The sequence below is a fragment of the Diadema antillarum genome, unplaced genomic scaffold, assembly GCF_040938485.1.
Source record: "Diadema antillarum isolate AM-2024a unplaced genomic scaffold, OU_Dant_1.0 scf00000093, whole genome shotgun sequence".
Classification (NCBI taxonomy): domain Eukaryota; kingdom Metazoa; phylum Echinodermata; class Echinoidea; order Diadematoida; family Diadematidae; genus Diadema; species Diadema antillarum.
Genome location: NW_027270982.1, coordinates 1,727,019 through 1,750,839, shown reverse-complemented (window position 1 = coordinate 1,750,839; position 23,821 = coordinate 1,727,019). Strand labels below are relative to the sequence as shown.

At 41.2% G+C, this 23,821-nt stretch overlaps 2 protein-coding genes across 2 annotated transcripts in view; one reads left to right on the top strand and one right to left on the bottom strand.

Moving 5' to 3' along the window:
- LOC139718362 (origin recognition complex subunit 5-like) overlaps positions 1–23,821 on the top strand; it is a 299,115-nt gene that overhangs the window by 259,044 nt on the left and 16,250 nt on the right. The window lies entirely within an intron of this gene.
- On the bottom strand, positions 754–23,339 carry LOC139718364 (RNA helicase Mov10l1-like). Its single transcript, XM_071629836.1, has 19 exons — positions 22,410–23,339; positions 21,641–21,784; positions 20,608–20,796; positions 19,626–19,832; positions 18,484–18,604; positions 17,794–17,892; positions 17,498–17,647; positions 15,588–15,679; positions 11,673–11,731; positions 10,521–11,072; positions 10,110–10,219; positions 8,808–8,885; positions 8,136–8,357; positions 7,255–7,419; positions 6,589–6,765; positions 6,079–6,228; positions 5,308–5,415; positions 3,895–4,035; positions 754–3,084 (listed from the first exon to the last, which is right to left on the bottom strand). The coding sequence occupies exons 1-19, from the start codon at positions 23,303–23,305 to the stop codon at positions 754–756; spliced, it is 5,991 nt and encodes a 1,996-aa protein (XP_071485937.1). The 5' UTR covers positions 23,306–23,339.

The window sequence follows — 23,821 nt, the reverse complement described above, 5'->3', positions numbered from 1 at the left end:
AATAATACCTTTTAAATGATATATTGGTCACTACATATAAAGGTACATTTTTGAAGTTATGGTTAAAAGAAGCAAAAATTTTCTTATTATTGGCAAATATGGACTTATCGGTTTTTGCGAACAAACTCTTCATATGGTTATCATAGTAACACTCGAAAGCTCATTGGTGGTCAACCAGTTCCTACGATGAACACTACAATTATTATAATGTTTCAATAGTTGAAATCTGCAGACAGAAACAGGCCTCAACTGATGCTTAAAGGGATTATAAAGTATTGGGCTTTTAACTTTTTGTGAGATATAAAGAAACCACTTATGAAATAGTATAGAACATACTATTCTAAATGGACTTCAAAGTTTATTTGATGGAAATCCGTATTGGAATGGCTGAAACATCCAAAAACAGTGTAAAATAAAGTGATCGTGATAAAAGGTGGGTCCCACCTTTTATTAGGATCGCCCTTTTTGGATATCTCAGCCATTTCAAAACCGATTTTCATCAAATAGATGTTGAATTCCTCTTGAAATTACATGCTCTTTCATATTTTACAAGAGGTTTCTCACCATCTCACTCGAAAATGACCGAAAACTGAAGTTAGGCCTCGACCAATACTATACGATCCCTTTAATACCTGATATAACAATGTATGCTTCAAATAATTATACTTGGCACTTGTATATTTTGCACACAGAGACATGTCACATTGTATTGCACAAGCAATTGGATTGCTGGTATATGGTGTGAACTTACACTCATGATTGTCCAAAACTAAACTGAGTTGCCAGCAGTCCCCTGCCTCTACCCCTCCCTCTGCCACGCCCTCTTCCCACGGCACTCCCTCCCTTTCCCCTGGGCCTTCCTGGCACATGGGCAGGAGTCTTTTCTTCTTTCTTTGGCATGAACAGACCTCTCCCTGCAGCTATAAAGTGGCCAGGTGAACCAGATTCTGGACTGGTTCCTGCAGCACTAGGGGGAGACAGCGTCGCATATGAGCTCTGAGAATACGAGGCGCCAACAATTGGTGAAGATGGGGACCGCCTGAAACCCTTACCGAAGGCAGAAGGCTTATTTGAATTCACGTCCGCTCCCGACACCGCTGGCGACGAGCTATTGCATCCTTTGGAAGATTGTTCTGGTGCCAATCTGTTTGGAATGTCTCTGGCATGTGTCATGGTTTCGCTACCATTTGTGCCAACCGTCTGCTGCTTGCGCTTGACTTCTGAGCCGAGTCTGGCAGATCGCTCTGGCATTGCACTCCTCACTCGATCGTCCGACTTGGAGCCCCAGGAATCTGATTTCCTGGAATCTTGCTTTACACGTCGCTCTCTCTGTTTTGCAAACTGGGCGGGATGCCTCTTGGGGGTCTGTTGGGTCCTTGAAGCCTGTGCCTGCACCCAGGTGTTGCTGAACTCTTCCCCAGTGTTCTCATCCCTGTCTAAGCTGCCGTGTTTTGAACCTCCAGACACTGATGGAATGGTTGGAGGCACACATGCACCCTCGTCAAAACTGGTAGATACAAAGTTGTGATTGGCTTCCGTTCCAATGGATGGTATTCTTGTTCTGTCAGTGACTGCTGATCCTTCAGAGCTGGAACGGGAAACATGGGGGTGAGTTCTGCCACCGGAACTCCTTGAAAAATTCCCTTGTGAGGTTGCAGATTCCTCAGAATTCATCACTTTCTTGTTTCTCACTGCGCGTCTGTTCTCGTTATCGGACAGGGATGGTTTTGCCCTGTTGGCAGACCTCCATGAAGACTGCCTTTGTTCTGCCCCAGGTGAGACAGATTGTTGATCTACCTTGTAATGAGAGGTTGCTCTGTCATTGCGTGGATTCGTTGAAGAAGACCTCAACGGTGCATTGGTTGATCTCTGTTGCCTAGATGGCGGATTGTAAGAGAATCCTCCTCGGGGACGATTCTTTTCACGGTCATTCTGATACTTGTTGTGCATCTCTGGAGATTGCATCAGATCAGGTATGGTCAAAAGCATAGGGCTATGATGTTGTGGTAAATGAGGTGATTTCGTATGAGACGGGTACAAGGCTCCAGATACGCAACTGTTTTGATGTGGTGATGAAAGCTCTGCAGTAGGATCAACATTTTGTGATGGCTGCCCAGTATCAACATCGTACCAGCCCCTGCTTTGGAATGTTTCCGTGTCCATTGGTTTACAACTGTTCTGAATACCCCAAGAATCAGACATCGCATTCAAAGATTCTAGATTATTGTAGCTATCCCATATTTCTTCCGTGTAATGCGACATTGTGGTCCCAGTCTCAATACAAGGAGACAATGCAGACGTCTCCACAGCTGAACTAACATCTGATTCTGTTACTGTCCCCTCCGACCGCCAGTCGCCATTCCCCTCCCCAAGACTCGAGGGAGTGTCGCTGCCCCGTTGAGGGCCAGCACCGACTGCATCCTCACTGACTTCACCTTTAGCACTCAAAACCAGTGTCTCATCCTTCAAAGAGGGCCCATTTTCACTTCGCCTGAATTTATTGCCATCACTTGACTCCACTTTGATTTCTCTTCCTCCATCTTCAGTTTTTGTGTCCTCCAAAGGATTGGAATCAGATGGGAGACCTTTCTCAAGTTGTGATGGTGGCCTCGCCTCACTCTCACCCTCATCCTCCACGTGTACTGGTTCCGGACTGGTATCTTCTGAGGGAGCTGCATTGTTTTCTAATTCAGAATTTGTCCCACCTTCACTCTCTGCCTCACCCTCAATCTTTTCTCTGCTTTGTGCGATGTCTTGCTTATTTTCTGGAATACTCTGTCCCCCTGGCTCACCAGGATATGTCCCTGCAGCAGTTCCTCCTGCACCTAGATCACTCTTCTGAACTTCTCCTTTCTCTTGCACACTTTCTCCACCATGGCTAGCCTCCACCTCCTCCTCCTCATTACTTGCTCTGGTTGTGCCCTCTCTGTCAGCATCTTGCCTGTCCGGCATTTCATCATCTAGAATTCCATCTTGATCCTCAGGTCCGTCCAGCCTCTTTATCAGCTCTTTAGTTGGAGGCTCACAGCCAGTGTAAGCTTTGTTCTCCAGGCAATATTTCAGTAGCGCTCTCCAGTGAGAATCCTGGATGAAAGGGAAAGGGCAGTACACCAACATTTTTTCATAACTACAGAAAATGGGTGCATCAGAAAGATAGATATTTTTTTTTTGTGTTTGCTGCAATTAAAAGCTTTTTTTATGAAACAGCAGTTACACCTGCCAATCACTCTGAACATACATGTAGCACATGTTTGTAAGGTGAACCTACTGCTGTCATGAACAAATAAATGTGGGATAGTTAGATAAAAGAAAATGCACTGTATAAGATACCTTCATGACTTATTCTGATATATGCAATTTTGCACAGTGTTCATACACGGACAATCTTACCTCAAACATACATACACAAAAATCATATAAATTCAATTCAATTCAATTCAATTCAATTCAATTCAATTCAATTCAATTCAATTCAATTCAATCCAATCCAATTCAATCATTGCAATTAAATTATATTCAATTTCATTTTCTTCTTAACCAAAATAGAGAATATAAAAAAAAAATACAAATGATCTTCAGCACACATCAGCAAACGGCAAAATGAAATTAGAGGTAATTAGCATATCAAAAGCACATATTCGTAGTTTCAAACATCTCTACTCAACATTCTTTTTTTGTCTCTAAAAGAATGAACGCTGAGAAAAATGTATCCGAATCATCATCCTCCTATCATCATTTTCAAAAGGAATATGGATACACATCTGATGGCGAGTAAGACTTCTAATAAATAATGACATTTTCTACACAAGAGAAAGATGCCCATGGAGCCACCAGCATTGAAATAAAATCTTGCCATCAAACATGCCAATCTCTAAAGCTTCTTGATGGACTTACATTGACCAGCAGATGAGGGTTGCCCACGACAATGAGTAGAGCCTGGGGACGGGTGATGGAGACGTTGAATCGCTTTGGGTTGCTAAGGAAACCGAGCTGATGCCGCACATCAAAGGCCATCAGACTCGTGCTTGACCTCACCTTTGGAGTGAAACAGAACATACAAAAAATCTGTGAAATATATGTACATTAGATACACTGAGATATACATTTGTGTGCCATTACTATTTCCACATTCTAAACAATTTTCTATCTTCACCAAATGTTTGGGTTGGAGAGCAGTAGCTGAATCTAGGAGGCAAGAGGGTGGGGCCATTCAACAGAGACATCCTACTACACAGACATTAGATGCACGTGTACATCATTAAAATGCACTACATACAACTTTTATACATCAATTTGTGGATGTCTGAAATGATCAAAGAAGATTTAAAAGACATGGCAGACCAATGCAATTTTCAACCTTGAGGTGAGTTGGTTAAATTGAAAAAAAAAAGTATGACACTTATCATATAATTTGAACCGTTTGTCTTCCACAATGCTTATTAACACATACAAGCAGACAAAAAAGAAATTGGAAATGGAGACCTTCTAAAGGGAAGTACTAACAAGTCCTGACTGCTACATTTTTTCTAACTGTATGATGAAGTACAAGTGTAATTCACAACATTGAAAGTTAAGCCTTGCTGCACATGACCAGTTGAAAAACTAAAAACAAAAAAGACAACCCTCCCTTTATACACATGCAAACAATATACAAATAGTATATGGTCACGAGTGCGATGGTACAAGATTTCGCACATGGTGAAAGATAGGGGCGTTCTATTCAACGAGGCAAAGCCGAGTTGAATAGTGCGCTTCATCTTTCACCGAGTGCGAAATCTTGTTCCATGGCACGAGTAAAGACCATACACTATTTGTTTTATACAACACCTCAAACGTCAACAGATTTGGTCAACACAGATTCTTGAATTTAGCACAGAAATGGCAACTATTTTCCGTGAAAGACGAACGAGTAGCCGCACAATCACAGTCAACGTGTACGTACAAGTGTACGTATGTGAAAAGAAGTTGTTTACAAAAATGAGTGACAAAAATACGCTCTTGTAAGCGCCCTTGTAATTATTGAGTGTGCGCTGCAAATGTTTGTTTATTGTGACATCAGAGCCCTGCGATGGAACAAAAACTCCGAATCATTCTTGAGTTTAATACTGGAGTCAATGGGAATGGGTGACGTTAGCCATACGTTATCCATTTTTGCTCAAATAAAATTGCACGGCTGACAGCCGGAGCGTGCAATGGAACTTTTCTCTAATGTCACATGATTGGCAATTGACCAATCGGATAGCTACATTCTTAACAGGTATTGTATAATAGCAAACAACAAAAACTCTCCCATCCTCTCTGACTCACAGTAGAGATGATGATGACCAGTCTCTCTTGTCCCTGGAACTCCTCCACTGATCCAACCTTTGTATCCAGAATCTCAAATGTGTCCAACAGCTGGTTGATTTTCTCCACCTGCATTGGCAAAAGAGAAGCAAACCTTAGTTAGAATCAGAAACAATCACACTGTACAAGTTTTTCAAATCACACATCATGTGCATTTGTGCAGAATCTAAAACAGATAATTGCACGCTATCAACTGAAAAACATTTCTACTATAGACCATTTTTGAAATGTATCGAGATTTTTGGATATTTCTTTTCATACAGTCTAGTGACAAACCATTATAATCAACGGCTCCCTTCAACAAGACATCTTGGGCAAGATTTCACTTAAGCATTCATCAGTTGTTGCTAGGTCGGCTAAGGCCTTGGCAAACTTCAGTGAACAAGCATGCATAGAACCTAAATACATTACAGAAAAAAGTCTATTGGGATGTACATGTATGTTTATACACATATAGATACATGCATTGCTTGCAGGTCTGCTAACATTCCAACATCTAAATCAGGGAGATTCAACACAGCAATCAGGGAGACATCTGTGTGTTACATGCATTTCAATGGGCAAAAATAATTCCCAAATCAGGGAGATTTTAATATTCTCTTATTCAAACATGAACAGATCTGGACATTTTCAGGGGAATTCCTGCAGAATCAGGGAGACTTGGCAGCTCTATGCTTGTAGCTACGTGGGTCTGCCTGACATCAGCGCAAAGTAGGAATTTGTCTCAGTCACCTGCTTGCGGTATGGGGTTATGATGCCGATGTCAGTCTCCTTCAGGTAAAGGGTGGGGACATTGAGGAGCTGTTGGAGGTAGGTCACTGCCTGGACAGCCTCAGCTGGGTTGCACCATGATGGACTATTGCCCTCCTTGATGTCCATTCCCTGTGACATCATAGTAAGACACTATCACTACTACAACTCACAATCATGGTCAGTAATGCAATGGTTATATGGTCTTGTTTCCATGGTAGCATCTGGAGTATTACATTTGAAAAAAAGAAATGCTAATTGCTTATACTGGCTACAGAGTTTCAGAATTTTAAATTTGAAAGACTATAAATTGCTTATACTGGGTACAGAGTTTCAGAATTCATATGCTGGTCTGTTTGCCCTACATCTTATAATTACCATCATAAAATCTTGCTAAAAAACAATTTCCAAGAAGAAATGCAGAGTAAAACATTCAATTTTTTGTTTTCAGTCCACTTGTTTACAAAGGTCAAGCCAAAGGAACTGAATTACCTGGATTCCATGGAAGATGATTGGGCAGCCGCCTTGGTTTGGTAGCACTGACCACCCACACAACATCTCTCTCATCTCAACACTGGCACAGGCATTGAGCTCGTTGTGGTAGAAGCGCTTGGAGGGTAGCGTGAGGAGCATGGGGTGGGAACGGTAGTTGTTGACCAGCTTCGTGACCTGGTTTCAAGAGCAGGTTATTGGGATAATGATTTCTTTTCTCCATACATGTAAGTCACCAATGTCTTGCACACACAGGTTTTCAATTTACATACACTCTCAATAGTTGCTTGTTGGATAAAACCTTGAAAGATTGTGGACACTTTTGAAACAAGGAGCTCAGAGATATCGGTTTTACTAATAAAACTTTCAGTAATGTGTTTGCTATTAACAAGCACTTTCAGCTTATACGGGCTGACTGGAAATTAAACAGCCTGATGGTTCAGTGATCCTGTGAAATATCTGTTTCATGTTGAAGATTAAGCTTAGTCCTACTTTGTACAGCAGTTTGCAATAACTTTGACACATAGTGATTACAGACTTCATTTGAGCTGCTGGTTGAAGAAATATTACCTGCATTTAATGTATCGTGCAACAATACTATTGCACGATTCCTTGAAGTAAGATGCTGCTGATCACTATTCCAAGGTCCCACAGACCTAAACTCACCAAGAGGGGATTGTATCCACCGTGATCCCTGAATTTCTTGGGGTCCCTACGGTACAAGTCTCTCTTCATCAGCCTCTCCAGAAGGGACTGCTCAAGGCCAAGTTCCCCTGCCTCACGGTTCGCCAGGACAGGCCCCAGCTGCATGGGATCGCCGGCAAGAACAACCTGTGGGATCACATGACATGGGGAGAACACACTACCTGATACTTAGCTCAAGATGGTAATGAAGCCACATAACCACAGGCTTTGGAAGCATGAATGTGTCCTAGATATCACATTCCATGTTTATACAATGTGTATATCTATAATTTCACAATACATTGTGGTTGGATCTACTGTACAATCTCTTCCACGGGTCATTTATGAGAGTAGGGTGAATGTGAGAAAATCAGTACAGAAGCAACAATCATATTAACCTATCACTGTTTCTATCAATGGGTTAAGTGTAAAAAATGATCTCTTGTAACAGTTCAAATCTAAAAAACAACAACAAACACCAACTTGTTAACCCGTTGAGGACGGTTTGATTTTGCTATAACACGCATTTCCCATAGACACTTGCCCGAGTATACTCGGGACTCGTCCTCAACGGGTTACACGTAAGTTCTAAATGGGAGTAAGTCGACACAACACTTACATTCTGCAACAGCATAGCCAGATGGCAAAAAAGAAAGGAAAAAATTAGCTTTAAATACATGTATAAGCACATTCTGAAAGAGATGCTAATACTGATAGTGATATATACTAATGTTGAAATTATTTTTTTCCCATTCTTGTTATTTTCCTCTACCTGCACATGCTCAGATAATGACTATGAACTGGCTTATCAGACATGCAGAAATGGTACAAACAGTGACCCACACAGAGTTTACATTCCCTACCTGTCCTTCTGGGCCTACAGCCAGTCCCATGGCAACCACAGCTTCTGGCTCTGTCGCCTGGCCCGCCTCATCCACCAGCACGTGGGTAAAGTGTCCCGCCTTGAGGCCCAGGGCGTAGAACTGGCCCGCCGTGGCACAGGTGCTGATGATGATCCGGCGGTGGGCCAAGGCCTGGAGCTCGTCCCCTGCCGTGCAGTATTGGTGAATTGCAGGAGGGATATTCTGATGCGCCGAGAATTTGAACGAGGAAATGGAAGGTGCAAAGCAAGAAGATGAAGGAAAAGTTGAAATGAAGTGTATAACACCATTTCTGGAATGTACTTTCACACAGAGGTGGAAAAATCATGTATAGATGATGGAAAAGGGAGTAAGAAATAGAGGAATAGATGTAGAAAGAGAAATATATATATATAGAAAGAGATACATAAAGAATGATACATAATTGAAGGTATGATATCATCAGACCATATGCAGAGAAAAAGTGTCGGCAGTGTTGATATTGAACAAATAAAAAATGATAACTATAACCACTTCAACTCTCTCTCTCAAAAAAAAAAAACACCCTGCAAAACCCAACATCTCAAATTCCTCATAAGTTCTGAACCATTATGTACAACTGTAGATATTGAGTAGGTAATAAAAATCAGTAATCAAAATGGGGCTCATACAAACCTCTTCCACTCTGCGGAAAGAATTCAGCCTGATCATATCAACAATCTTCACTCGCCCACTGAGGTGCAGCCGTTCAGTCTGAAGGAAAATTTCAGAATTTCAAGAAGATAGAATGTGTCAATATCATGATGGAAGAGTCAGGAGAAAACAAAACATAGATGTATTCTTCTGAAATATCCCTATCTTCTAAAAGTGTACATACTGAATTTAGAAACCATTCTAAAGATTCAATGAGTGAGTGAGTGTGAGTGTGTTTTGTTTAGGTTTTTTTTTTTTTTTTTTTTTAATACAAAGGTATGCGGGCCAGTTTACACAATTTCTCACAAAATACCCGGGGCTGAATTCTAATCTCAGTTTGAAGGTCTAATATCCAAAAGATTGCAACAACAATGGGTGCTCTTTATTGTGTCTTTAGGCGCGGTCAGACTGGCAAAAGATCGCGAAGTTTAAGATCGTGATCTTTAAGATCTTGAAGTTTTGCCAGTGTGACCACAAACTTCTCGCCAAACTTCTCGATCAGTTTGCGGGCGGTGTCTCCGAAGCGTGAGGCCATTGTCATGTACAAATGTGCATTGTTACATTAAATCACTAGCCATCGGACGGTGCACTCTTTCACGCACGCCTATGAATGGCCCAAACTTCGCGATCTTAAACTTCTCGATCTTTTGCCAGCCTGACCGTGCCTATAGAGAATAATATGTCTGTTGATAGATGTCTAGCTTGTACTTGTAGTTGGTTACCAAGTTATATAAAATAGCTACTTTGTCTTAAAATTTAAGAATAAAAAAAGTTTCAACAAGTTAATGTGCTAAGGTCTCCAACATTTTGCATCAACTTCACAAACCTGCCACAATCAGAAAGAAATACTGCACTACATACATGAACGACACAAAAAGGATGCATAGAAAACATCTAAACAAAATAAATCAAAGTAACTTCATTTGCAGAACGTAACAATATAAAGACAAATACTGAAAGGCCTAAAAAAAAACCCCACACATACATACACACACAAAGAGGAAGGTAAGAAAAAGAAACATATCAACAACTTGAAAACATGGGGACAAGACACTTCTTCAAATTAGTACAACAAAACAATTTAACATATACACAGACAAACAAATATGTGAAAGAGAAGAAGAAACAAGAAACCCAAGCCTACACACAGATAAACTGACAAACAAACCAACAAACAAAATCCATAGTAAAGTATAGTTTGTACACTCCCCTTCGCCCTATGACAAAATGGTATGTCTACTCTGGAGGACCAAGATGTCAATGGATTGAGATGTGTTGACTCACCAAGAGATCAGCAGCACTGTTGGAGGGGGTGCAGACCAGGAGACGGCTGGACAACAGGTGGTGGTGGATCTGAAGGATGGCCTCGACCAGGGTGACAGTCTTACCGGTCCCTGCAGTGAATTAAAATGATTATCGTCTATAAAGTGGAAAATTGTATCACAACAGGGAAGATTTATTTCAAATTCTACCCAATGAACAGCAGCACCCTGTCAAATACAGAAACTTAATTGATAAACAACTTCCACCTAATATGAACACAGATACAAATGTACACACACTAGCACACTTTGAATTACTATAGCCTGCTATTTACGATTAAAGTTCACATTTGAATTTTAATCTTTCACCACAGAGCCCATCCGTAGGAAGCCTGATAGATTTTGGCCACGTTTAACCAGCGATGGCACACACCTGGCGGTCCGAACAGGACGTAAGGAGTTGGCCGCCCCTCCCCCCTCAGAATCCTGGTAACAGCCGCTCTCTGTCTGACATTCAGCTTCTTGTTGAAGAACTCCGCCTTTCCAGCATCCACCTCCTCACTGGTTCCCGGTCCCTGTTCCGGTCCCGGTCCCTCTCCCACTGAGGTTCTGGTAACAGAAGCTCTCTGCCTGACATTAAGTTTCTTGTTCAAGAACTCTGCCTTTCTAGCATCTGCCACCTCACTGGTCCCCATTCCTGGTTCCTCTCCCACTGAGGTCCCCACCCCGTCCACCAGGGCATTGGGGACCACAAAGATGGGCTCTTCAGAGTCCCCACCTCCCCTTGGCATCTCAGGTCTGCTCCTGGTGGAAGGCAGAGGAGGAGAATAAGTGCTCCTGGAAGACTCTCGGATTGCTGGTGGCACCGGAAGACGGATGACATCTGTTGGTCGGGTGTGGCCAGGGTACACCACAGACCGCTGGATGGAGACAAATGAGATATCCACCTGTGGTGGCTTCGGCTGGAGATCAGATGGGAAGAGAGCTGTAGAAAGAAAATCAAATCAAGTTAAATCTTCTGGGCCCTGTTTTATGAAGAGTTAAAATTGATTATATAGTTGATTTCAACTGTAAGTCTATGGCAGCCTGTGTGGTAAGGAAATTTAAAATCGATTTTATCTTTTGATAAAACGGGGCCCAGATATTATCCTTCCTATCATGTCTTCCCATGACATCAATATTGAAATCAAACTGTCTCCCAAGAGGAGAAACTCACAACACAAAATAATTGGATCTTTGATCATGAAATGAACCCTGGCTATTCAAAGTATAGTCAGAGGTGTGTATTCCAGTCTGCGGCATCTACATACTGTGAAATATTTTCCGACAGAGACACACATTAGTTTGCTGCTGACCGTGCAAGACAGACGACCTCTCATCATGCACAATCTTGCAGTTTCTGCAGACTCGGATTGTAAACACATGATTTGTTTCAGGGAGAGTTTTTAGTGGCATGAAACAGCTGGCCATCATAGACAGGTGGCCACTAAGTAAGGTCAGACTGTATTGCAAAAGACACAGAGGGCGATGTTTGCAAGAAGTCATATCTTGAGGTTCCTCTTCAAAAGAATTTTTTCCCACTTACCTTGCTCCCCAAGATTGACGGCAAACTCAGCAGCCTGGTGACATCGCCTCAATGGAGTTCTGGTAAACCGGGGTAAATATAGCAAAAATATCTTTTTCTCCTAAATACACGAGATCATAATATTAACAATGCAAACTAGCATTAACTTGCCATGACATTGTAACAGATATCCAAACCTCAGTTTCAAAGTTACATTCACGCAGATTTCACAGGATAATTCCTCCTATTTTAAAACAAGAATGTAACGTTGTTTGTAAATTGAAGTGCATTTCTTCTTTTTAACAGAAGTTTGCATCAACTCATGCATCACAACATCCAACCAGAGAGCTGGAAGCCACCTCCTTGATCCAACTTAAACATTAAACTACAGTAACACATTATTTGATGAGTGACCTTCAAAGTATTAGTACACTCTGCTATTTGCCACAAACTCGAGTTCAAGTTGTTATAACTGTGAGACTGTGACAATGAAATAAGTTGAATTCAAAGTAAACAGATGACAAGCCATAGCATAATGTGTTTGTGATTTCTGGGCCCTGTTTTATGAATTGTTATAATTATATAGTTGATTTCTATCATAAGTCTATGACAGCCTGAGTGTTACGGAAATTTACAATCGATTATCAGGGGCGTCACCAGCTTTTTTCAAGGGGGGTGCGTTTTGACACTAAATGTAACGAGATTTTTTTTTTTTTTTTTTGGACAGACATTTGGAATATAAAAAGCTCTCAATCCCTAGACTTTTACTGTTTTTTTTTTTTTTTTTTTTTTGAGGGAAACCAAGCGGGAAAAGGGCACCGGCGTATCTAGGATTTCATCTTGGGGGGGGGGGGGGGGGGGGGGGTGTTAGTATGCGAGGGAGCGAGGAAGGGGGGGGTGTGGAAGTGCCTGTTGTCCCCCCCCCCCCTCCTCCCACGGTGAGAACTTTTTGCATTTTGATGTTGTAAATGGTGCAATTTGATGCAGGCTTTTTGCGTGTCACACTTGTTTAAGGTATACAGCAGTACATTTTGATGGAAATTGTTGTTGAACAAATTACTGGAGCAATATCAGGAGAATGGCATAACGACTACATGCGAGCGAGCGGAGCGAGCGAGCTTGAAAATTTTGACATTTTGCAGTCCAAAAACAGCCATTTATAGCCATATTTTTTGCTTTGGAAATTAAGGGAGGGGGGGCGCACCGGGCGCAACTGCTGGCAGTTACTGGCAGCAACATCAGGTGAATGGCATAACAATTAAATGCGAGCGAGCTTGAAAATTTTGACATTTTACAGTAAAAAAAAACCTGCCGTTTGTAGCTATATTTTTTTTCGCTTTGGAATTTAAGGGGGGGGGGGTGCATCGTGCGCAACTGCTGGCATTTACTGGCAGCAATATAAGGAGAGTATAACGATTACATGCGAGCGACCGGAACGAGCGAGCTTGAAAATTTACATTTTACAGTCCAAAAATGCCGTTATAGCCATATTTTTTCGCTTCGGAAATTAAGGGGGGGGGACACCGGGCGCAACTGCTGGCAATTACTGGCAGCAACATCAGATGAATTGCATAGCGATTAAATGCGAGCGAGCGAAGAGAGCGAGCTTGAAAAATTTGACATTTTACAGTTTAAAAAAAACCTGCCGTTTGTAGCTATATTTTTTCGCTTTGGAAATTAAGGGGGGGGGGGCGCACCCGGGGCGCAACTGCTGACAATTACTGGCAGCAATATCAGGAGAATTTAAATGCGAGCAAGCTTAGCAAGCGAGCTTGAAAATTGTGACATCTTATAGTCCCCAAACTGCCGTTTGTAGCTATATTTTTTCGTTTTGGAAATTAAGGGGGAAGGGGACACCGCGCGCAACTGCTGGCAATTACTGGCAGCAACATCAGGTGAATTGCACAGCGATTAGATGCGAGCGAGCGAAGAGAGCGAGCTTGAAAATTTTGACATTTTACAGCAAAAAAAACCCCTGCCGTTTGTAGCTATACTTTTTCGCTTTGGAAATTAAGGGGGGGGGCGCACCCGGGGCGCAACTGCTGACAATTACTGGCAGTAACATCAGAAGAATTGCATAAAGATTAAATGCCACAGAGCTTGAAAATTTTGACATTTTACAGTCCAAAAACTGCCGTTTGAAGCTATAGAAAGATTTTTTTTTTTTTTTTTTTTTTTGCTTTCGAAATTAAGGGGGGCGCACCGGGCGCAACTGTTGGCAATTACTGGCAGCAATATCAGGAGAATTTAAATGCGAGCGAGCTTAGCAAGCGAGCTTGAAATTTGTGACATTTTACAGTCCCCAAACTGCCGTTTGTAGCTATATTTTTTCGCTTTGGAAATTAAGCGGGAGGGGGACACCGGGCGCAACTGCCGGCAATTACTGGCAGCAACTTTACGACTAAATGCGAGCGAGCGGAGCGAACGAGCTTGAAAATTTTGACATTTTACAGTCCAAAAACTGCCGTTTGAAGCTATATTTTTTCGCTTTGGAAATTAAGAGGGTGGGGGGGGGGGAAGCCTGGTGCGCCCCTCCCCCTGGATCCGCCACTGGTAATCAAGGGTGTCGGTTTGTTCATGACTGGGGGAGGTATGACCAGCGAGGTGGCGTCGAAGTGACCAAGCGGAGGAAGGATGTCCAAAATCTGCACTTTAGAGCATCCCATAATTGTGCGTGTTTGTTTGTGTGTGTGTATTATATACATGGAAAAGTTAGGAATTAGCCCAGGTCAAGTCTTTTTATTGGCAATGCAAGACATTTTTATATAGACTATACTATGTAAAGCAACACTGCAAAATCAATGATCTAGCTTTGATATAACGAAGCGTATAAGGTACAATGGTGTACATACATCACATTGCGCAACATTGTAGCGACTCTTTTTGCCGTTTGGATGTTCTGAGTACACTGCGCACATCCTGCTTATATGCAGAATATCAACCAGGAATCACGCTGATTCACAATCTTTTGTCGGGTCCGGGCTTTTTGAACAATGTTTCACACTATATACCTATTTTATTATGGCTAAAAGAAATCATAGAAACATATCTTATTTCTTGATGACCCTTCCATTCAAAAGCAGTTTACTAACCCTTCAATTACTCTTTTGGTAAGTCTTTTTTTTTTTTACCAGCGGATGGTAGTTCCGTAGTTATGCCACTGCTTTTGGGTGAAATAATTGGGCAGATTTCTCACAAAAAAAAAGCAAGAAAATCTTTTCATCGCGTTAATTATGATTATGTGGGGTGGGGCAAATGGTGCGCTTGCCTTCCAGTGTTTTTATGGGGACATTTTGTTTTCTTTCAAAAGCAAGAAAATCTTCTCATTTCGGGAATCATTAAAAAGGGGGGGGGGGGCAAAATTAAAATATGCTTGCCCCTCCAACATTTTCATGGGGGTAACTTTTTGTTTTTTCTGTCAAAAAAAAAAGGTAAGAAAATCTTCTCGTCTCTGGAATTATGGAGGCTAAGGCGCACTCTTGGGCTGGCAATATGGATTGGTCAGAAGTAACGTATAGACCCTACATACTTGTAAGTAGCACACGTACACGCAAATGTGTACGTGCTCCGTATTGTACGGATGTACAGTACGGTTGATAAAAAGTAAACACTGGATAGAATACTAGTAGATATTTATAAAAAATCATTGCTGCCAGAACCAGGGGTGCGAATTGTTTTTGCCCACGATTTTTTTTTCTGTTTTTTTTTTCCCTGGTGCAAAATATAAAAAAAAAAAATAGAAAAGAATAATTATTTAGCGTCCGGCGTTGAGGTCGCTCGCAGACTGAAGGTTTTTTTTTTTAGGATCTGAAGGGGGGGTGCGTTCGCACCCAACGCACCCCCGCTGGTGACGCCCATGATTATATCTTTTGATAAAACAGGTCCCTAGTCATGCATTAACCTTGGAAGTAAATGATCATTCACACGCAGGCCTACCTTGAAAAGGTGAACATGACAGTGAACTCTTCAGCTCCGTAGGTCTCATGGAAGCTGGGATGAAACTTCAGGAGAATGTCTTCACTGTGGATCTGGTTAAGGTGCAAAGGAGGAAGGGTATCAAGGCTGGTATACAAGGTACCTCAATGAGCAATCTAGGGACATACAATGTATTTAACAGTTCCATGACATTTGCTCCTGCAACAATTGCTCCAGTAAAATATCCACACGCTTAGTCAAACATAAATTCTACCCACAAACATAACCCTAACCCTAATCCTAATTCCTACATCAAACTATACCCCAAACCCTAACCCTGAGTCCTTGCTGAAAATAAGACTGCAGCAACTGTCCCAGGAGCTAATGTATCTATCAAGTCATTTTTCTATAGTCAATGCATTTGATTATTTCCCAATTCACATATCCACTCTGCTTACGCTGAAGGAATACAACAGAAGTATTTTTTTCACCCATACAATTGTATGAGCATCTGTGAGTAAATTTTATTCACAGGTACAGTAGGAAATATATGTATACACTCAACTGACTTCATCTCTGTTGAAAAACATGCTTGATGACAACAATTAATAAGCAAAATTAAGTGATAACCATGTACCTCAACATCACAGAGCACTACGCATATATTTTCAGTATTCATTTTTTGTATTTATACACTGTATCTATTGTTTGAATTACATAAGGTATTTAATATTGTGATTGTTCTATTATTTTGGATTAAATCTTAACCCTAACTAGGCCGGGGGGGGGGGGGGGGGGCCTCCGAGGCCCCCCCCCCCCGACGTTTTGTGCTATGTATCGCTATCGCGAGAAGCTATCGCCACGACGTTTCATGACTTTTTTCTTTCGAGTCTCCCGCATCTTTTGACACCAAATTTGCGATACCCGGGCGCGTGGTTCCGAAGTTGCGCATAAATATGCACGTGCATGTCGGACCAAAAATTGCTCAAAAACGTGAATTCGTGTACAATTTCAATGCAAACTGTGTTCACAGGCAAATTTCATAAAAGCATGATTATTTGGGGGTTTTATTGACTAAAATCAATTAATAACATATTTTCTTGCTCGGAACAGTGTCGCGGACAAATTTCATCGATAAAACAATGGAAAACATAAAGTCGAAAAAACATAGAAATACATAAGAAATTCAAAAAACAATAAAATACTTAAGAAATTTTTTCTGATTGCGCAATTTTTTTCTCTTACATTTGCTAAGGACACTAAAAAGAATATTTACACAAAAAATTCACCTGTTTTGAGCTTTATTTAGTGATTTATACCAATTTGTCTGATTTCATGCATCATTATGCATAAATTAGCATAATTTAGTGAAAATGGTAATTTTTGCAAAAATTAACTTCATGGTACTTTAGATTACATCATAGGCAATGTGTGTGCCAATTTTCGTCGCGATAGCGCGGTCGACGGCCGAGATCTGGAGGGGGGGCCTGGGAGGCCACCCCCTCCCCCCCCGGCTCTATCATCTACCTAAATAGCCCGGCCTAGTTAGGGTTAATTTTCCGGTAAACCCAGCGCTTAGAAACATCCATTTTAAGCACCTAATAAATGTATTGTTTTATCATTATCATTACTACGGAGAGTGGAAACTGAATGCAAGCTTCCGGCAACATAAAAGCTGACCACTACATGTATAAACCTTCATACACAATGAATTTTAAAGGAACTCATGTCGATGAAAACAGAGATATCTAATTCTAACTCTTTGAACATTCTTTATTCAGACATCTGAGAGGAAAAATTAAATTACAGAAGATGCTTGCTTTGATCTTTGAATACAAACGCAGGTGTTTTAATAATAAGGCCTTGACATCACTGATTTTTGTGCCCATCTATGGCTCTTCAGCCTCAACACCAGTGAAATTGTGACTGACCTCATGTACAAATCCTTCAAAGCGTGGACCGCTTTGGCCACAGAAGGGCTGGGTCAGGATGACCTTGTCCCCAACAAGGACCGATGGCCTCCCCTCCGCCAGACCAGGAACTTCCAGGGACAGGAACTCTCCTCTTGGTCTCATGCTGGCCTAAAGTTGAAGAAAAAGTTCAAGAAGAAGAAAAAAAAGAAAGATGTAATCATGGGTAAGTTTGGAATCTAGTCTAAACTCACGAGGTGAAACTTCTAACAGTGATCTAGGAATTGGACAAAACAATAAATTTGAATATCACTCACCTTTTCCATGTCAAATTCTCTCATATCAATTTCCATTTTGATTTCCTCAAGATGCAGCAGAGTTGAGAAGAATTTGAAATAGTTCTTAAGACTCAAAGCCTGAAACAGAGCAAAACATAGGAAAATGAAAAGAAAATTTTAATCAAAAGAAGATTTTAATCTTTACAAATTTGAACAAAATCAAATTTGTTGCTTGCTCAACAGTGAAATGAAAGTTAGCATAATTACATGTTGACACAAAGAAATAAGATATATTCATATTGTCAAAACAAAGGAGAAATCCATGACAACATTAGAATATCCCCAAGCCAAATATCACATGCAGATTATGTGAGAGAGTCATTGATTCATTTGATACCTACGTGTACTAACAAAAGTGATTGTACAGTACATATCATGACAGCATTATCAATATTGCCTTCTATGCTGAAAAATGTTAATGAAAATATCAAAGCAATGCATCTTGCATACAAATTTACATCAATACTCTTGTTCAAGGCCTAAAGTGCACATAGTGATATGTTTTATGTACAATTTACATTTATATTTTCACAGGAAAAATAGTAATTACACAGATAACATCCTTCGGCAATGACAAAAAAGGACAGATGAAAAACAAATACTTTGGTCTTAAAGAAGCACAAAAGCAAAGAGATTGTGATCATGGGTCCATATGGGTGTAGGACTTGCCTCTTTTAGCTCCGGCACAAGCTCGGTCACATCCCTACCCTCGGCACAGCACTGCTTCAGCAGCCTGCTGATTGGATAATTATCCAGCTTCACTGGAGGGTTCATGTTTCGTGGTACAGACCTTTTAAAAGCAACACCAGGTTTGGATCAGAAACACAAAGAGATTTATGAATGTGTGTGTGTGTGTGTGTGTGTGTGTGCATAAAAAAGAGATAATAGTGATAAATGGACGGAGATATTAATGCATGATGGAAGAGAAAGAGTGGATGGAAAGAGATGAGAGGGAACAACAAGAAATGTACAAAGAATTAAACATCAAGGGAGGGGGGGGGGGGGGGAGGATACGCAAACAATGAAAACTGTGAAAACGTCACAACTACATCAATACTGCCTGCACTGCAGTGACATAAAAGCCATCAATTCATTTTACTGATAGTGTATAACTTCTCATATTCTTGGTATTAATACTGAAGTGTCTTGCATGCTCTGTGTGTGAAACAAATTATTTGCCATCATTACAGCCCTGAATCTTTGGCAGAGTAACAAACCTGCATAAGGTCAACCGTAATAACTAATTTTGATGATACCATGACAATTTCCATCCTACCAGAGTATTTACGATAGATATGCACAGAGGATAAACACAGCATAGATAAATTTTAGACTTTGGGACTGCCACATTTGCAAGGATCTTGTTTGTGAACACATTGCTAAACACCCTTGATTCACTTGAGCATTTTTTTTTAAATTCTTTTGTCAACTCCTGTAAATACAGGCCGAATTAAATTTCTCAAAATACACTTCTCAAATCAGGTTTAGTCAATTGTGGTCTGATGATTTGTAATAAGAATACTGCTTGATGCGTATGCATCTAATACTAAGAAGTCACGGTGTTTGTGACACAGCTTTGGGATAGCATTTGCAGGTATAGTGGTTGGTGAGAAAACCTCCTGTGTGTGTGAACGTGTCCTAGCACTTTGCATGATTAGGAATTCATTTAGGAAGCGTGAAAACAGAGACATTGTTTGAAGTGTGAAAGCCCTCTGCAACAGACACTAATAAACTATAGACAAGTTGGTGCAGACATTATGCGAAAGCTTGTTGTTTTGTTTTGTTTTGGTTTTTTTCTCGGCATATCTCACCGAGTTGGCCTGATTCCTGCATACAACACAGGTTGGCTACCACTTGTCTCTATGGCATGTTCCCTCAGCCACTTGTCCTTGCCGGTCTGTCGCCACTGGGGCTCACTGCTGCTGACCGCTCCATCTACAACAGTCAGTGGAATGGGTCGGGTGATGCAGCAGGTGTCAAAGGTCATGATGACCTGACATGATGAGTTGCCAACATGCCTGGAAGGGTGAGATTGAAGGGGCCCTATTTAGGGTCATTGATCATAAATGTACCAGTATAATGTACTTGATTTGCACCCATGACCAATCATCAGTTGATGATTTCACCAAAATGGCAGTTGACTTTGGTCTGTCATCTGTGAATTGTAAATGACCATTAAGCAACCTGGTGGGCATGATTGAACAACCCTCCCCCCCCCCCCAAAAAAAAAAGACAGAAAAATAAAACAAAACAGAAATCCAAACTAGTACATATAAACACATGTACATGTACATACATGTAGATATAAGATAACAGCAGAACCTGAGCAGTATTTATCATAACTGGAAAAGAAATTTGAAAACAAATATATTTAAACATTCCTCTATTAAGGATACAAGTACAGAACATGTACAATGTATTTTGAAATACGCTCACCAAGTGATTTTACTAACTTAAACCAAGTACAAATGTAAACTGCAGCGCAGTCCACTCCATCTGCTTCTACCTTCTCACTTTATACAGGTATGTTCATTTCATTCTGCCACATAAGTACATGTATATGGCCCTTAATTTCAACTCTCAAGAGGTTTATTAATCTTGACTACTAGACCATACATTTCCCAATTCATTTCAATCCATTATACACATCATATCATATCCTATCATCACTGGACTTTTTAAGCAGATGTTATGACTAAATGGTGACATGCTAGGTAAACTTTGGGAACCACAATGCACAAAATTTATTTCTTCATGACTTGGGGGTCATATACTCTGTCAAAAAAACCAGACCTTCCCATGATGCCAATCTTCACACACACTTTGCAGCCTGGCTCGATGTCTGTAGGACGGCAGATGCTACAGCTTCCTGAATACTGTGGCGGCTGTTCCTCAACAGTACCCTCCAAGGCTAACCTGATGTCAGCCAAAAGGCAGACCGCATCACATTGCAGCAACTTGCATCTCTCATGGCCAGTGTTTCTGGGATACACAGTTATAGCATTTCAGAACAGACAGTCACTGTGGTAACTGCAATGTACTTGAATAGACTTACATAGCAAAGTGAACAGAAAGTATAGGGCCCTGATTCAGTTACATGTTCACATATCATGTCTATATATCCTGTATACCATTCTTTGTCTAAGGAAATGATTTCTTATCTCTGTCGAAATTGTCTTCCTAGTTTTTGTGAGACACTATCACTCTACCTGTATGGCAATGTAGTCTTTGTGAATTTGTTCTCTGCTTCAGTTCAGATTAATACATCATCAATTCTCTAAATCTACTGCAGTCATTGTTTTCCATCATGGAATGTGGCAAATCTTCTTTCTATACTACATTCAACCTAATGCTATGTGAATGCGTATATGATGTACAGCATAAGATAAGCTCTCTTTTCCCAGCTCCTACATGTACCTCTATTGTACTCAAACAAGAATTCCTCAAAAATAACATCATGTTGAGAGTTGCAGTGTATAACAAGCCTAAAAACTCACATGCCAGGTAATTAGCTGAAAGGATAACTTTTCTAAACACACTGTAAAAGTGGATATCTATTTTCGCGCTCAGCCAGGTAAGATGAATTTTGCGTGTTTTTAATTCCGCAGAATCAGGACATTAAGTACTGGATCAAAATGGCATGCAAGAATATTTGCGTGCTTTTATTTTCGCACTTGCTTCTGGTAGCACAAAATGCGTGAAAATTTCTACACTGCGAAAATGTCCACTTTTACAGTACTTGTGTCTAGTACCTTCTTTTCTCTTCAAAGTCTTAAAACATAATTGCATAAGAGTGAAAATGCTCTCACAGGGCATGCAAGGATACCTGATAGAAAGTATTTTTGTTGTCTCCTGCCCAACAGCCATCTTACAGAGTCCCTGGTCCACAGTCACCTCAATAAAGCTTTTGTTCCGACTCATTTCATTCTCCTTGAAGCTGTTGGCAGGAAACTGCTGCATCTGGAGTTGCCTGTTAAATCAGATATTAATTTCATGCATTTTAATTGACACTGTTATCAGGAATCATACCAATTCCTGGAAATCGGAAATACAAACTGTAAATTTCATCAAATAAAGTGCGTTGTTGTGCCATATTAGAATCAGAGGAAATGACACAATTGTGCCAGAATTGCAAATCATTGGAGCTCCCACATCTATCATACTTTAACCCTAACTAGGTTGGGGGGGGGGGGGGGGGGGGGGGGTGGGGGGCAGTTTGTCGCTACAGCAAAAAGCTATCACCATTATGTTTTTATATACCGGTACTTTTATGTTTGAAGAATACTACAAAGAATACTGAGGATGTATCATAGTGGTACACCGAAAAAAATGCATTTTTGGAGCTTTATTACTGATTTGTATTGATACATCTGATTTCACGGATCCATTATGCATAAATTAGTATCAATGATAGTTTTCAGAAAATCAATTCTACAATTTTGTAGATTATGTCAAAGGAAAGGAATGTACCAATCATTTTTCACCCCAATCATGTGCTTGATGGCCAAGATCGGGGGGAAGGGGGGGAATATGGGAAGATGCAAAGTGGTTTAGACTATCTCAGGAGTTCCAATAGGATCAGTATGATAGCTCACCTAAACTGCTTCTTGACAGTGACAAACACTGCCCTCCACTGCCCCTTGCTCTGGTCAGACTCGACTGCCTTTCCCTCCACAAAGTCGTCTTTCTGCGGACGGTAGTTCCGCTCACAGGCCTTGAAATTGAAGTAGATGGAGCCTTCAATGAAGCCATAGCCGGGGTAGACGTGCGTTATGTAGCCCACAAATTGCTTCTCTCGAAGAGGCTTCAAGGTCCTGACATGGCGTGCCTCACCCTCCTTGCCTGCTTTCATCTCCATCAGGACCCAATCTCCTCGATAGGGAGAAAATCCATAAGGGCAGGCATCCTGGTCATATGTGATCGACCCATCAATGACCCCCGATGTCTTCTCGGCTCTCGTCACCTTCCCAATGATCCATTCGACTTCCTCTGCCACCGCAGTGCTGTCATCCCAGTCCCCAACATAAACTGTCACTTCATGAGCTCTTAGACCCACATCTTCGTGTCCGCCGAACCTTACTGCTGCCTCCACCTTTGCGCCTACTTTGGGCCTGTTGCCAGGGCGAACGGCATCAAAACTGAAGTGGATGGTGTTATCGATGAGGCCATAATCCTGATACAGGTGGGTTATCTTTCCATTCACTGTGCGAGTACCATGTGCAGGACCAGATATCCCCGTGCCATCATCACCTCCGTCCTGGAACTGCACACCTATGGAGTCATTTGACGAGGCATCTTTGAGGGGATCCCTGTGGTAGCCAAATTGAGGCTGAGTATCCCCTTCGTACCCATAGGAATAACTATCAGGGCAGTCACCCGGTGGGTAGAGAGGACCTGCTTCTAGTTCTGCACCATCTGCGGGTAGTTGATCTTCAACTCTGTCCTTACCGCCCCACAGACGTGCCAAAGATGTTGCAATTGTGGAGAACATCTCTTCACGTCAGCCCTCAGTCCAAAGGATGGAATCAAGGTAACGTTGCATCTGTTACTTTCAGCTGCTTTTACCTAAAGCCATCTAACGGTAACTCCTTGATAATCTGCAGTAAGAGTATATGAATGCAGGACTGATATTTAAGTAAAGGTTGCACAGCAATCAAATGTTAAAATTGGCACTAATGTACATTTGTATCCATTTCAATATCTCAATTTTATGGATGCTCAACCAACTTGAATTCCACTAAAGTCACAATGAATACGTAGTACCTTTATTTCCATTCACTCACAAGAATTTGAACCAAATCAGATACGGGCAAGTGTCGATACCGATGCTGACTTGGATGTCATCGCTTACAACAAATGGCACTCAGCCCTATGCAGCGAGCACTGTCTGAAACTTAAATTAGCAAGTCCCAATTTGTCTCTCCCTTTTTTTTTCTTTAAAACAATTACAAGTCTCATTTTGCGTACAGGGTAGGGTGTCTTTAAATAAAAACTACTAACACAAGCT